The 11314-nt window shown below is 59.7% G+C and overlaps 5 protein-coding genes across 5 annotated transcripts in view; 2 read left to right on the top strand and 3 right to left on the bottom strand.

Annotated features, from left to right (window-relative positions):
* Positions 1 to 2110, top strand: part of SPRG_21502 (hypothetical protein) — a gene marked incomplete at both ends in the record, with an annotated part of 2657 nt that extends 547 nt beyond the window's left edge. Inside the window, 2 exons of the mRNA XM_012354509.1 lie at positions 21 to 194; positions 245 to 2110. Coding sequence (XP_012209899.1) covers positions 21 to 194; positions 245 to 2110 — 2040 coding nt within the window. The remainder of the gene's footprint in view (positions 1 to 20; positions 195 to 244) is intronic.
* A 1882-nt stretch (positions 2111 to 3992) lies between these two features.
* On the top strand, positions 3993 to 5528 carry SPRG_15135 (hypothetical protein; the record flags this gene model as incomplete). Its single annotated transcript, XM_012354508.1, has 4 exons — positions 3993 to 4315; positions 4361 to 4565; positions 4614 to 4782; positions 4837 to 5528. The coding sequence occupies exons 1-4, from the start codon at positions 4140 to 4142 to the stop codon at positions 5526 to 5528; spliced, it is 1242 nt and encodes a 413-aa protein (XP_012209898.1). The 5' UTR covers positions 3993 to 4139.
* A 161-nt stretch (positions 5529 to 5689) lies between these two features.
* Positions 5690 to 7932, bottom strand: SPRG_15134 (hypothetical protein; the record flags this gene model as incomplete). The annotated part of the gene is made up of 5 exons (XM_012354507.1): positions 5690 to 6612; positions 6702 to 6834; positions 6887 to 7033; positions 7077 to 7700; positions 7756 to 7932. 5 exons carry the CDS (start codon positions 7930 to 7932, stop codon positions 5690 to 5692), a joined length of 2004 nt encoding a protein of 667 aa, XP_012209897.1.
* A 639-nt stretch (positions 7933 to 8571) lies between these two features.
* Positions 8572 to 9558, bottom strand: SPRG_15133 (hypothetical protein; the record flags this gene model as incomplete). The annotated part of the gene is made up of 1 exon (XM_012354506.1): positions 8572 to 9558. One exon carries the CDS (start codon positions 9556 to 9558, stop codon positions 8572 to 8574), a length of 987 nt encoding a protein of 328 aa, XP_012209896.1.
* Positions 9559 to 10508: 950 nt separating this feature from the next.
* Positions 10509 to 11206, bottom strand: SPRG_15132 (hypothetical protein; the record flags this gene model as incomplete). Its single annotated transcript, XM_012354505.1, has 2 exons — positions 10509 to 11010; positions 11058 to 11206. 2 exons carry the CDS (start codon positions 11204 to 11206, stop codon positions 10509 to 10511), a joined length of 651 nt encoding a protein of 216 aa, XP_012209895.1.
* Positions 11207 to 11314: the final 108 nt, after the last annotated feature.

Here is an 11314-nt window from a genome sequence, read left to right as displayed (position 1 = left end):
ACTCGACCGTCTTTGCCGAGCGGGCCGAGTACGGCCGTGAAAAATGGGTCCGCGTCCGAGATGCGCTGAGCAGCGTGCGCATCGAGCTAAGCGAGTTCTCGGAAGCGTTCCGATTGCGCGCCAAGGTCTCGAGCGCCGACGTGGTCGAGGCATCAACGCTTCTGCTTCGCGATGCGGCGACATTGGCCGACGACGTGGCCGGCTTTTGCGCGACGTCCAAGGCAACGCGACGACGCAACAAGAGCTCGCCGACGTGCTCACGATCGAACTGGGCAACTTGACCGAGTTTGCGTGGCCCGTCGACGGCGTCGCCGTCAAGTTCAAGCGCGGCATTAGCGGGCGGTACCGCTGCCACCTCCAGGAAGACGCTGTCTCGCTGCTGCTTTTCCAGCACGTGGGCATGGTCTGGGGCAGCAAGATTCGAGAGCAGATGGCGACGCTCTTGCATGCGCTCGAGCCGACCGCGCGACCGGCCCGCGGATCCGTCGACGCGACGCGCAAGGAGCTGCGCGACGTCTTTACGCTCGCGGCCCTCAACACGTCCAGTGGCAGCTACGACGAAGTGTCGGGCGAGGTGAAATCGGGGTTTGCCGGCGCGTCCAAGCTCGATCTCTTGCGCATGCTCAGCGCCGAGGCGCAGTACCAGACGGCGTTCACACCCGAGAATGAAGCCAAGTCGCTGACGGCTGTCACGACCGACCTCGCGTTCTTTGGGCCGTCCATCTCGCACACTGCCGTGCTCGGCTGCCTCCGCTTCTTCGGCGTCGACGAGACTACGCGCGGTATCTTGACCCGGTACATGCAACTGCCGCTGGTGTTTCCCGGTGCGACGTCGCCCCGCACCATGCAGCGCGGGCTCTCGGTCGGGCGTGCGATGACAATGTTCCTTTCCGAGGTCATCCTCTTCGTCATGGACTTTAGCGTCCGGTCCACCACGGGTATCCACCTCTTCCGGCGCCACGACGACATCATCTTCTTCGATGCGGACGGAGACAAGGCTGCGGCGGCGTGGCGCGCGATGCAAGCCTGGAACGATGTCGCCGGGCTGTCGTTCAACGTGGAAAAGAGCGGGTCGGTACTGCTCTCAAGCGCGCTCAGCGGTGTCCATGCCGCGCCGGCGCCCTTGCCGTCGACGCCGATTCGCTGGGGGTTGCTCGAACTGCAGTCGGATGCGACCGTCCGCATCCTCGACGACAAGGTCGACGCGTTCGCACTCGAGCTTCGTGACCGCCTCGCCGCGGCGCCGTCGGTCTTTCGCTGGATCAACGTCTACAACAAGTACATGGTCTTCTTCGTCCGCAACTTTGGCTCAGTCTCGCCCGTCTTTGGCCTCTCGCACGCCGACGCGGTCGCCGAGACGCTGCGCCGCGTGCACCGCAAGGTCTTTCCCAACGGGAATGTGCTTGCAGCTCTGCAAGCTCGCATTGTGCAGCGGCATCCAGGGCTCTTGGGCGAGACATTACCCGCGGCGTGGGCCCAATGGCCGCTGACGCTCGGTGGCCTCGGCCTCCACAACCCGTTCCTCGTCGTCTGGTCGTTGCGCCGCGCGCTGCTCGACCACCTCGAGTCGTACCACACACGCGTGCACGAGCCGTGGCCCAAGGAGCGCAGTCACTGGCAATGGCGCGCTGCCTTCTCCACCGAAGCCATGCGTCTCCGTGAACGCTACAACGTCTTTGAAGAAACGATCGAGCGCGACGGGCTCGAAGCTGCATTCGAGACGGTGGAATTGGCGGACCTGCGGCAGTTTACGACGCTGCCAGGTCACGAGACCACGTTCGACGCCAAGTACCGCGTTCGATCGCTGCCCGAGGTGCTGAAGCGGGCCGGGGCGAATGAGACGCCGCATCTCAAGAACGAGTACGCGGCGTGCCTCTCCCAGGTGACCGAGACGTCGCCGAATAACGCCGCGTGGTGGTTGACGTCGACAGGAAGCGCTGTCAGCGGGCAGCTGTTGACGGCAAACAAATTGCAGCCGTACTGGTACTGGCTCGCACAGCTCTACAGCGATCAGTTTAGCGCCGAGTTTGGCACGGTCGCGTTCTTTAGCCGCGAGCTGCTGCCGTCCCAGCTCATCGAGACCATCGAGAAGACGGCGGTCTCGTGGTAATCTGGAATTTACAAGTTGTCGAATCTCATACTAGTGTGTATTCTAATCGACGTCATCAGTTGAATGATTCTAGTCCAAACAATATTGTCCTCTCGTGCATATTGTCCTCTTGTGCACAAGACCGACACACAGACGCGCGTCTCGTCGGTTGTCATAATGGGACGAGACTTTCTAATGAACGCAAAACGAGATTTATGGGTTTCAGAAATGTCCTTGGGCAGCCTCATGACCATGTCCACGCCGAGGCGAACCCTCGTTTGACGAGAAAGATGATACCCATCTGCGTCATCGTTGTTTTGAGGTATGGCTCCACTGCTACATTTTGGCTTGTTTCCTGTCGTACGTCTCTGGGTGTATGGAGCGTGCATGTTTCCCAGAGACAGTGGCGGAGGTGGCGACGTCCGATTTGGCGAGCTCGTGTTAATGTCCGAGTTGGCTGCTGGCACCTTTGGCTCGTCTCGTCTCTAGACGACAAAGATCCACTCGACATCACGGACCTGTTGTGAGAAGGGATCGAGTGCAGCCTTTTGAGCACGAGAAAAAGAAGGTCGCCTTTCCGCCTGCCGTGTGGCAAGTTGTTTCTAAATTGAAGTACAGAAATACCAAAGGTTCTGCGCGGCTAAGCCAGGCCATCCACGATACTGCCATGATGTTGGGCTTGCGTGGCGAGTTGCGGTCCATCCACGTTGCCGTGACGTGGCCGCGTGGCGTCGACGGCTTAAATAAAACGCGTTTTAGTCTCTTGACGTGGCGCCACCGCTCGGCGCTTGCAACTCGGAGCAAGGAAGCGAATGGCGGTCTGCGGTTCTACGACACGCTGAGGACGTAGACATGCATATCTACTAGTATTATAGTAGCCCGTGCCTCTACGCCCGTCGGCACATACACGGCCGTCACACGATCACAAGCCGCTGTCGCAAGCTCGTCATTCCGTTGCGATTCAAAGAAATCGCAGCGTTCAAGTCAAACGAACGAGAAATACGCAGACACGACGCTGCGAGACGCTGTCCCCTCGCAGAACTGGCGCTGTCGACCCACGCTAGCCGCCATCTGGAGCACAAAAAAAAAGCTTCGTTTCCGTTCGCGGTCCAATTTAACCTGAAAACCCCACGTGAAAAACGTGTTTTTTGGTCGTGTGTCCATCCGGATACATCGACGCGAGCTTGCCATTTGTATCCAATCCACCGGATACAAAGGCGCGACATAGTGCACATGCGTTTTAAACACCTGTTTGAAACGTCTGTATAAAACGGCCAAGAGGGCGCGCCATTCAGCCATGCCATTCAGCGATGGACCCGACGCTTGGCTTCGTGGCCTTGCAAGCAAGCTTCGACGAGATCAACGACCATTAATGCAATCAACCGTTTGTATATGAACGTCAGGACCCAAGCTACTTTCAGCAGCTCTCTCTTGTAGAGCTCGAGCCACGCATGCCACATGCCACGGTGCACGGTGCGTCGCGAGACGACACCTCGTCGCGCTGCATGCCCAGCATACTAGTGTATGTAGAAACCATTTCGTGGAACGCGAGCCACCGGAGCATTCTACGACGGCCCGCAACTGGTCTTCGCAGATCTGGTCGTGCCTGTCACTGTAAACCTTCGAAAATCCTGGCTCGAGCAGCCGTTTTCGCGCGTTTGCCACCGTTCGCTGCGCATCGGATTCGGTCGACACGCGACCTCGCCGTCTACCATCCTCGCTTGTTGACTGCAAGGGACCTAGAAACCGAGTAGCATCGACCACCACCGTACTAGGTGTCCTTCGTGCGCGAGACTGTTTTAAACACAAGTCGAGGCGTGTTGTTTTGGTGAGAATTTTGGCCAATGGCCTGGCGGCGAATCTGCGTCAAGATTCGGCATGTGAAAAATACCCTTTTCCATTTCTGTCTTGCTGCTCCAAGGTCCTCATCGTCGTCGTCGTTATCCGCAAGTGATAATGACGTGCTAAGAGAGCAAGCCCTCCATGACACACCTTCGCAGCCACAACTAGTGCGACGACCACCACCTCCATCAACCACAACACCACAGTCATGGGCGCCATCAACAGCGTGCGCCGCCTCACGATCCAGACCATTGGCCTCCTCGAGGCCCTCGAGCCGACGCCGGCCGAAGTCGCGCTCAAGGCCGAAGCCGTCGACGCAATGCAGCGCCTCGTGCGGGCCAAGTGGCCGCATCTGCGCCTCTGCGCATTTGGCTCGTCGCAAAAGTAAGTGCAATGTCAATAAGGTAATGATGGTCATCGGGCATGTAGCGGCTTTGGCGGCGGCAGCAGCGACCTCGACATTGGTCTCTTCTTTCTCGACCCTGCCAAGCTCGCGGCCCTCACGTGGAACGACCGCGTCCAGATCCTTGCGAGCATTGCGGGCATCCTCACGCAATCGGGCGCCCTGCAACTCGAGCAGTTTGTTTACAGCGCCCGCGTGCCGCTGCTCAAGTTTTGGGACACGCGCCGCAAGGTACAGATATGGCGCTCTCGCAGCACGTAGCGTCTCATTTGCTCGTAGATTGCCATTGATGTGACGGTCGGGAACCCGCTTGCCTTGGAAAACACCCGGCTCTTGCGGCAGTACGGCCAAGTCGATGCGCGCGTGCGTCCGCTCGTCTTTGCCGTCAAGCACTGGGCCAAGCAGCGCGGTATCAACGACGCATCGAATGGCTCGTTGAGCTCCTACGGTAGCCTTCTTCTACCTGTTGTTATGCATGCTGATGGCGATGACACCTGGCTAGCTTGGATCATGCTGGTCATTTTCTACCTCCAGACGCGGTCAACGCCGATTCTGCCGTGCCTTCCGACCGAGGCTTCCAGCAGCCTTGTGGCGGCGTGCCCGACGCCCGAGGCCATGCCGTCGCGCTGCGGCCACGACTCGGTCGGCGCGCTCCTCGCGGGATTTTTTCATTTTTACGCGTGGGATTTTGACTACCAATCGACGGTTGTGAGCATCCGGACCGGCGTCGGCTTGCCCAAGATTGGCAAGTGGGGCCTCGGTCTTGGCACGTGGCGCTTCTCGATTGAAGACCCGTTCGACCTGGGCCATGACGTCGGGCGCGTCATCTTTCACCCCAAGGGCCAAGCCCGGCTCAACGACGAGCTGCGCCGCGCGGCGACCATGGCGCTTGTACCGGACGGCCACCTCGACGTCATCTGTGCGCCAATTGACGAGCAGACGTGCTTCATCTGCAACGCGCGGGCGCACAAGCCCCGGGACTGCCCCGATATGTGGCTACCATCGACAGCCGCGTCGTCGCCCGTGTCGTCGTCGTCGTCCAATGCCAGCTTGAGCTCGTGTGGCAAGGCGTCCATGGTGTCGGCCAAGGCGTCGACGCCGAATTCGGTCAAGACCAAACAGGTACTTCAACTCGAGAGCAAGAAGCGACCCCGACGACGCACCCGCGCCAAGAGCACCCCCAAGAAAAAATGATGCTCATCTAGCTTACCCGAGTCCGTGTCCGTGCCTTTCGTTGTGTCGTCGTCGTCGCCGTCGTGTGCTTTTTCTACTATTTACCACACCAAATTGGAGTTTAAAAATCCCCGTACAACTACAAACAAGATCTGATTTGACACGACGGGTTCAAAATTATGTTATGGATCAAAGACAGGCAGCGCGTCATCCGACGACGCGGCGCTGCTCGGTGAACGAGGCCCCTCAAAGCCCGGCAAGTCGTCGTCGTCGTCGTCACTCAAACTGTCGTGGGCGTCAAAGAGCGGCGCCGGTTCGTCCATGGAGCCATCGACATCGGGACTTGAAGCCCCGGCCTTGAGAGCAATGCAGCAAGGTGCCATTAACGGAGCGTCTGGACATGGCTCGTGCTCCTCTGCTTCGTTCTCGTTGGTGGCATTTGCTGAACCCTCCGACCTTGATGTGGTGCGGAGCGGCGGCGAAGGGGTAGGGTTGACTGGATCTCGGTCGTCCACCTCGTCTGCGCTGCTGTCGTCCGGGTTATCTGGTGCCGCGGGGTCCATCGGCGCGTTGTCAAGAGATACCTCTGCGACAATTTCGTCGCGGTTTTCGTCTGCGTGGTGCGGCATGCTGCCGGTGTGCTTACCACCCTTCGTCCTCGCCTTCTCTCGTTGCTGGTGCATCGTCTTGGCCGAAGGTGGCACGAGGCGGAGGATGGCCTGCTGGAGCTGGAGTCGCTGAAGCGGCAAGTGGATGTGAAAGGTGTGGTTGAGCGTCTTCTCGAGCGCAGCTGGGGCGCGCGCGAGGCCCAAGAGCGCGTTGCCGTCGACTTGGCTCACTTTCGGGGCGAGTGTCGGTAGCTTGAGTTCGTAGATAACCCACTTTTTGACGTCGAGCGTTGTCCACGTGCTCACGTCCGGTGGCAACGACACCGACAGCGTTGGTTTGAGGGGGCGCCGCCGACGACCCGCCCCCACGTCAATGCGAGTGGGTGTTGTTTCTGCTCTCAGGGGGACGTCCGGTGCAGGGACTACTGCCGCCAACGGCCGCTGTAAAGGCGCCACTCGCTTTCCGATGTACTTTTCTTTGGACACCAACGTCGGGCCTAATAGAAAACAATCAGGAAACCATCAGAAAACAATCAGAAAATATCAGAAAATATCAAAAAATATCAGAAAATATCCGAAAAAGCACCGGTCGGTGTCGTTTCCATCACGACGACGAGCTCGCCCGGCACCAAGATCGTCTGTACCGTGTCACTCGCCGTGTATTCCAGCGGGAGGGCCCCAAAGTGTCGCTGAATCACAAACCGGTCCACCGACACGAGCTACGCATCGTTTCGATCCACTCAGGGGTAGGTCTATGACATGACGTGGTACCATTTTACCGGACGTGCTCATGTCGGCGTTGCCCAGCATGTGGTTGTGCTGGAGCCAAAACATGCGTTTGTGGATCTTGGGGACGAGGTCCTTGACCAACGTTGTCGGCGTCGTCGCCATGTAAAACGAGCCAAAGGGTGTCACGACCTACACCACCAAATAAATATTCACCAGTTGGAAAAATCACAACCTGAAGGCCAAACTGCTCCTTGGGTCGACACACGGCCACGAACTCGTCCACATTCAAGGTGCCGTCGCCGTCCCGATCGAAACGCGCAATGAAATCCCGCAGAACGCTACGAGGGAACCCCGCAAAGTGCTGCGCGTGGAGGTACGCCGTGCACTCATCGACCGAGAGCGTGCCCGAGCCGTCCGTGTCAATGGCTCGGAACCCTTGCACTGCGTCGGCGCGTACGAGCGACCGCAGGGCCCCTTCGACCGAGTCCGGATCGAACGCAGCGCGTGCAACAAACTGCCCCAAGTGACGACGAAAGACGGCCCATGGGTACGACGGCGGCGTCTTGAGAGCCGCTTTCTCGAACGGCGCGCGGGCGATGCGACCGACGACGCAGTGGAGAACCCAGTACGGGCTGTGTGGAAGGCCTAGCTTCTCGACAGCGAGCGTATTCAAATTGGCCGGTTCAAACGAAGACGTGGCGTCCGGAAGCAGCTGCAAGAGCGTTCGAGGCACGTCGGCTTTGCCTCGGAGCTTCGTCGCTTTCTCAAGAATGGCCTTGCGCAGTTGAAACTCATAGAGCTCCAGCACAAACGCTTTGGTTGCGGCAAAGGCCAAGCACGAAGCAGCGTCAAACACCTGCCATAGCAATATTGTCTTGTAGGAAATAGACAATGTGTGTAGACAGACGTACGTTGGTGTCGGCGACGTGAAAGAAGACGTGCAGCGCTTGGAGGTCCATCGACGTCAGACCAATCTGACACTCCAACTGTAACTTGAACGCGAGCTCTTGGAGCGTCGGCAGGGATTTGAGCAAACGCACGAGTGGCACCGACGCCTTTAAAAGGCCAAAGACAAGGTGCTGGACCATGCGCTCGGCTTCGGGCTGCGTTAGGAGTCGACGCGGAGGCGCTGCCACGTCATTGGATGGGATTGTCTCTTCATCGGTCGCGCTGTCGATGGCCGTGGCCACAGAGATCGCAGACGCATCGACCACTGATGGCAGTGGGACTGCCACTACTGGCGTCTCGAACACTGCCTCCGATGTGGTGTCTGATGTGGTGTCCGATGTGGTCTCTGATCTGGCTTCTGATGTGGTTTTTGATGTGGTTTTTGATATGAGCGGCGGATCCACGTCGATGACTGACGCCAGAGTGGCATCGATCCTAGTTGACGGTGATGGGTCTGTGGCCGGTGGTGTAGCCACTGGCGTGGCGGGACTGGACGAGGCTCCTTCAGCACTACTAGCGCGTGGCGTGCCGGTGGGCTGGTGGGCCTCGGAGGGCAGCGCAGAGTCCGCACTGCCATCGGTGGCCACACTCGGTGGGCTGTCGTCTGCAGCCGCGTCCTTGTCGTTGGCCTCGTCGGGAGTCGTCTCATCGGGTCCTTCCCGGTGCTTTGCCTTCTTGCGCCGCTTGCCGCGGCTCATGGCGACGGTTTCAAATGGCATCCGCTCCAATGTACACATTGTACACTGTATCGTACGAAATAAAAAGGGTTATATGCATTATTACTGGCCGCGCGACAGGATCGGGCGCATCTCAAAGTACTGGTGCGCATTGCCTTGGGCGCACGTGTACATTTGGACCTTCTTATCTGGGTCGGACGGGTCCGCGTCGAGGCACATGTTGGTGTGCGTCTTGTGGCGCACTTGGCGCGCGCCGTCGTCGTAGATCCAAAACTGGTTGGGGTTGGACGCGTCGCATGCGTACGTGTGCAAGTAGAGCTTCTTGTCGTCTGCGACGAACGCGTCGAGGCAGGCGTTGCCGCTCACCGAGCGAATCGACCCGATCGACGGGTCCCAATCGAACGCATCGTTCGCGTTGTTTTGACCCGCGCCGAAGTACATGCCCGTGTAGTACTCGATCAAGTGCGCCTCGCCCGGGCTCTGGAGCTTGACAAAGCGCACCCGCTGCGTTGACGCCGGACTCGGCGACGGGCTCGGCGACGGGCTGGGCGATGGGCTGGGCGATGGGCTGGGCGTTGGGCTAGACGACGGGCTAGACGACGGGCTGGGCGTGGGGTTGGAGGATGGGCTCGCCGTCGGGTTAGGCGAAGTGCTGGGCGTCGGGGCTTGCGTCGGCGAAGCACTCGGCGCCGGCGTCGACGACGGGCTCGGCGCTGGCGAAGGCGGTGTCCGGTCGCACACGAGGTCTTGGCCAATGCACTTTTGGAAGACGGGCGACCCGCACTCGTCGGCGGTCTTGGCCGGGTTGCAGACGCCGGCACACATAAAGCCGGGTTTCGTGCCGTTGCACGTGCACTTGGCGGCGCAGTCGGCCTGGCCGGCCTCCGAGTTGCACGCTTTTCGGCAAAACTCCAAGCTCGCGCCGCCCGACGGCACGCACACGTTGCTCTGACACGGGATGAGCACGTTGTCTTGGTTGCGGCTGGCGCGGACGCCTTGCACGTTCATGTCGACTTTGAAGACAAAAGTCGAGTTGGCCGCGGCGGCGGCGCCCGCGAGAAGCAGCACCAACGACGCTGTTTTCATCATCTTGTTGTTTCTATTGCGTCCAAAAGGCAAACTGGCGACGAAGGGCGGCGCGTCGAATCGCCAGATGGTTCTGTCGCCACCCAATCCCGACCGCCGATATCATCACCTGCGACGGGATCTCACGCGTTCGTCCAGCGCTGGCTTTTGCATCGCGCCGTCTCGACCACCGAACGAACGATCTCGCATGCAGCGCCGCTTGGTCGTTCGTCGTCGCGCTGTCCTGGACTCCGCGCAATCGATCGTCGGTCGCCGAGAGAATCGATGGGCAAGCGCAATGTGGCATGCGCCGTGCGCTTCAACATTGCTTCAAGCATACCGGTAATGCCTTCGCTATATCTCCGTCCACCCTGGCTTCTCAGGGGCAAAACCCCGTGTTCAGATACCCAAGTACGCCACCTGATATCTGTCTGGCGTGCCAGATTTTGAGCAAATTTTGCTTAGAGTTATATTGAGTCAAATACCGTAGTTCCGTGATATAGCGTCGCTCTGTGCGAGTACAAAATGGATCGTTCCATCGCCCTCCGAGACGACGCTTGGTGTGCCCGCTACCTGGTCCCAAGCACAATCGTGAATACAGACGCTCCTCGCTTGACACCACGCCTCACGAGCGCAATAGGAGGTCCACTATATCTCAATAATTGTATGGAAGAACTCATTTCAACACCGAAATGGAGTGTTGCAAATCCTTCCGTGTAAAAGTACATCGCCAGCTCCCTCTTGGTACGCTTACGGTTCGTTGAGGGTCCTGGACGGCGTGGCGCGAGGTGCCAATGCGACATCGTTGAATGATTCTAGAGCCTGGCGTGCGACTCTGCTGCGCACGCCAGTAGACACACACGACGGCGATCCCCACCACGGAGCAATGAAAATGCAAGGACACTTACTAATTCCCACGCACCCCTCGCACTACATACAACTCGTGTTTATTCGCTCGTTATTTTCCTAGGCTACTACTGCAGGGCGCTCGTGTGGGCCGAAAAGTCCACCGACTCTTCTTGCACGTAGCGCCCATCAGGCGACGGCGGAAACGCGTGCTGCTGCTGCTGCTGTTGGTGGCCAAAAGCAGACGTGTTGTACGTGGGCGCCGCGTGGTACGTCCCAAACGACGGCTGCTGCGGGGCAAAGGCCGACGGGCCCGAGCTCGGACCGAACGACGTCGCCGATGTTGCGGGCTCGGGGTGCTGGTGGCCGGCCGACTGGGGACGACCACTAACGTCCTGGCTGTGGTTTTGCTGGGCCAGCTTGGGATTGAAGATCTTGAACTGCGGTGGAATGCTCTTGCGCGGCGCGGGGGCTGGCGGCATCGCCGGTGCGGCCGTCATCTGGTGGGCCGGCGGACCGGACATGACGGGCGGCGGCGGCACCGCTTGGTTGATCGACACCGTGTTGCCATAAAACGCAGTGAGCTCCGCATTGCCGACGCTCGAGCCAAAGCCGTCGGCCACAATGGGCCTCGTGACCTTCGGTCCGACGGCGGCCGTGCCCCGGGGAATTCGCACTGTGTGTCGGCGGCGCGTACAAGGCCGCGTGCCGGGTCATTCGCCATCGGTGCGTCGGGGTACCCACCCCCCATGGCCGGCATGCTCGTCGGCGGCGGCGCGATCGCAGCCTGCGGCATCGTCGGGTCGTGGAAGCCCGTCAAGCCCATTTGGTGGGCCTGTTGCACTGCTGCCGCGCGCTCGGTCGGGTCTTCGTGCTGGAACTGCAGCGGGAGCAGAAACTGGCGCAAACTGTCGCCCTTGGCCACGTCGTACGA

This window comes from Saprolegnia parasitica (assembly GCF_000151545.1).
Source record: "Saprolegnia parasitica CBS 223.65 unplaced genomic scaffold supercont2.165, whole genome shotgun sequence".
Lineage (NCBI taxonomy): Eukaryota > Oomycota > Saprolegniomycetes > Saprolegniales > Saprolegniaceae > Saprolegnia > Saprolegnia parasitica.
The sequence above is the reverse complement of the archived record's forward strand: the minus strand, read 5'-3'. Positions and strand labels throughout refer to the sequence as shown.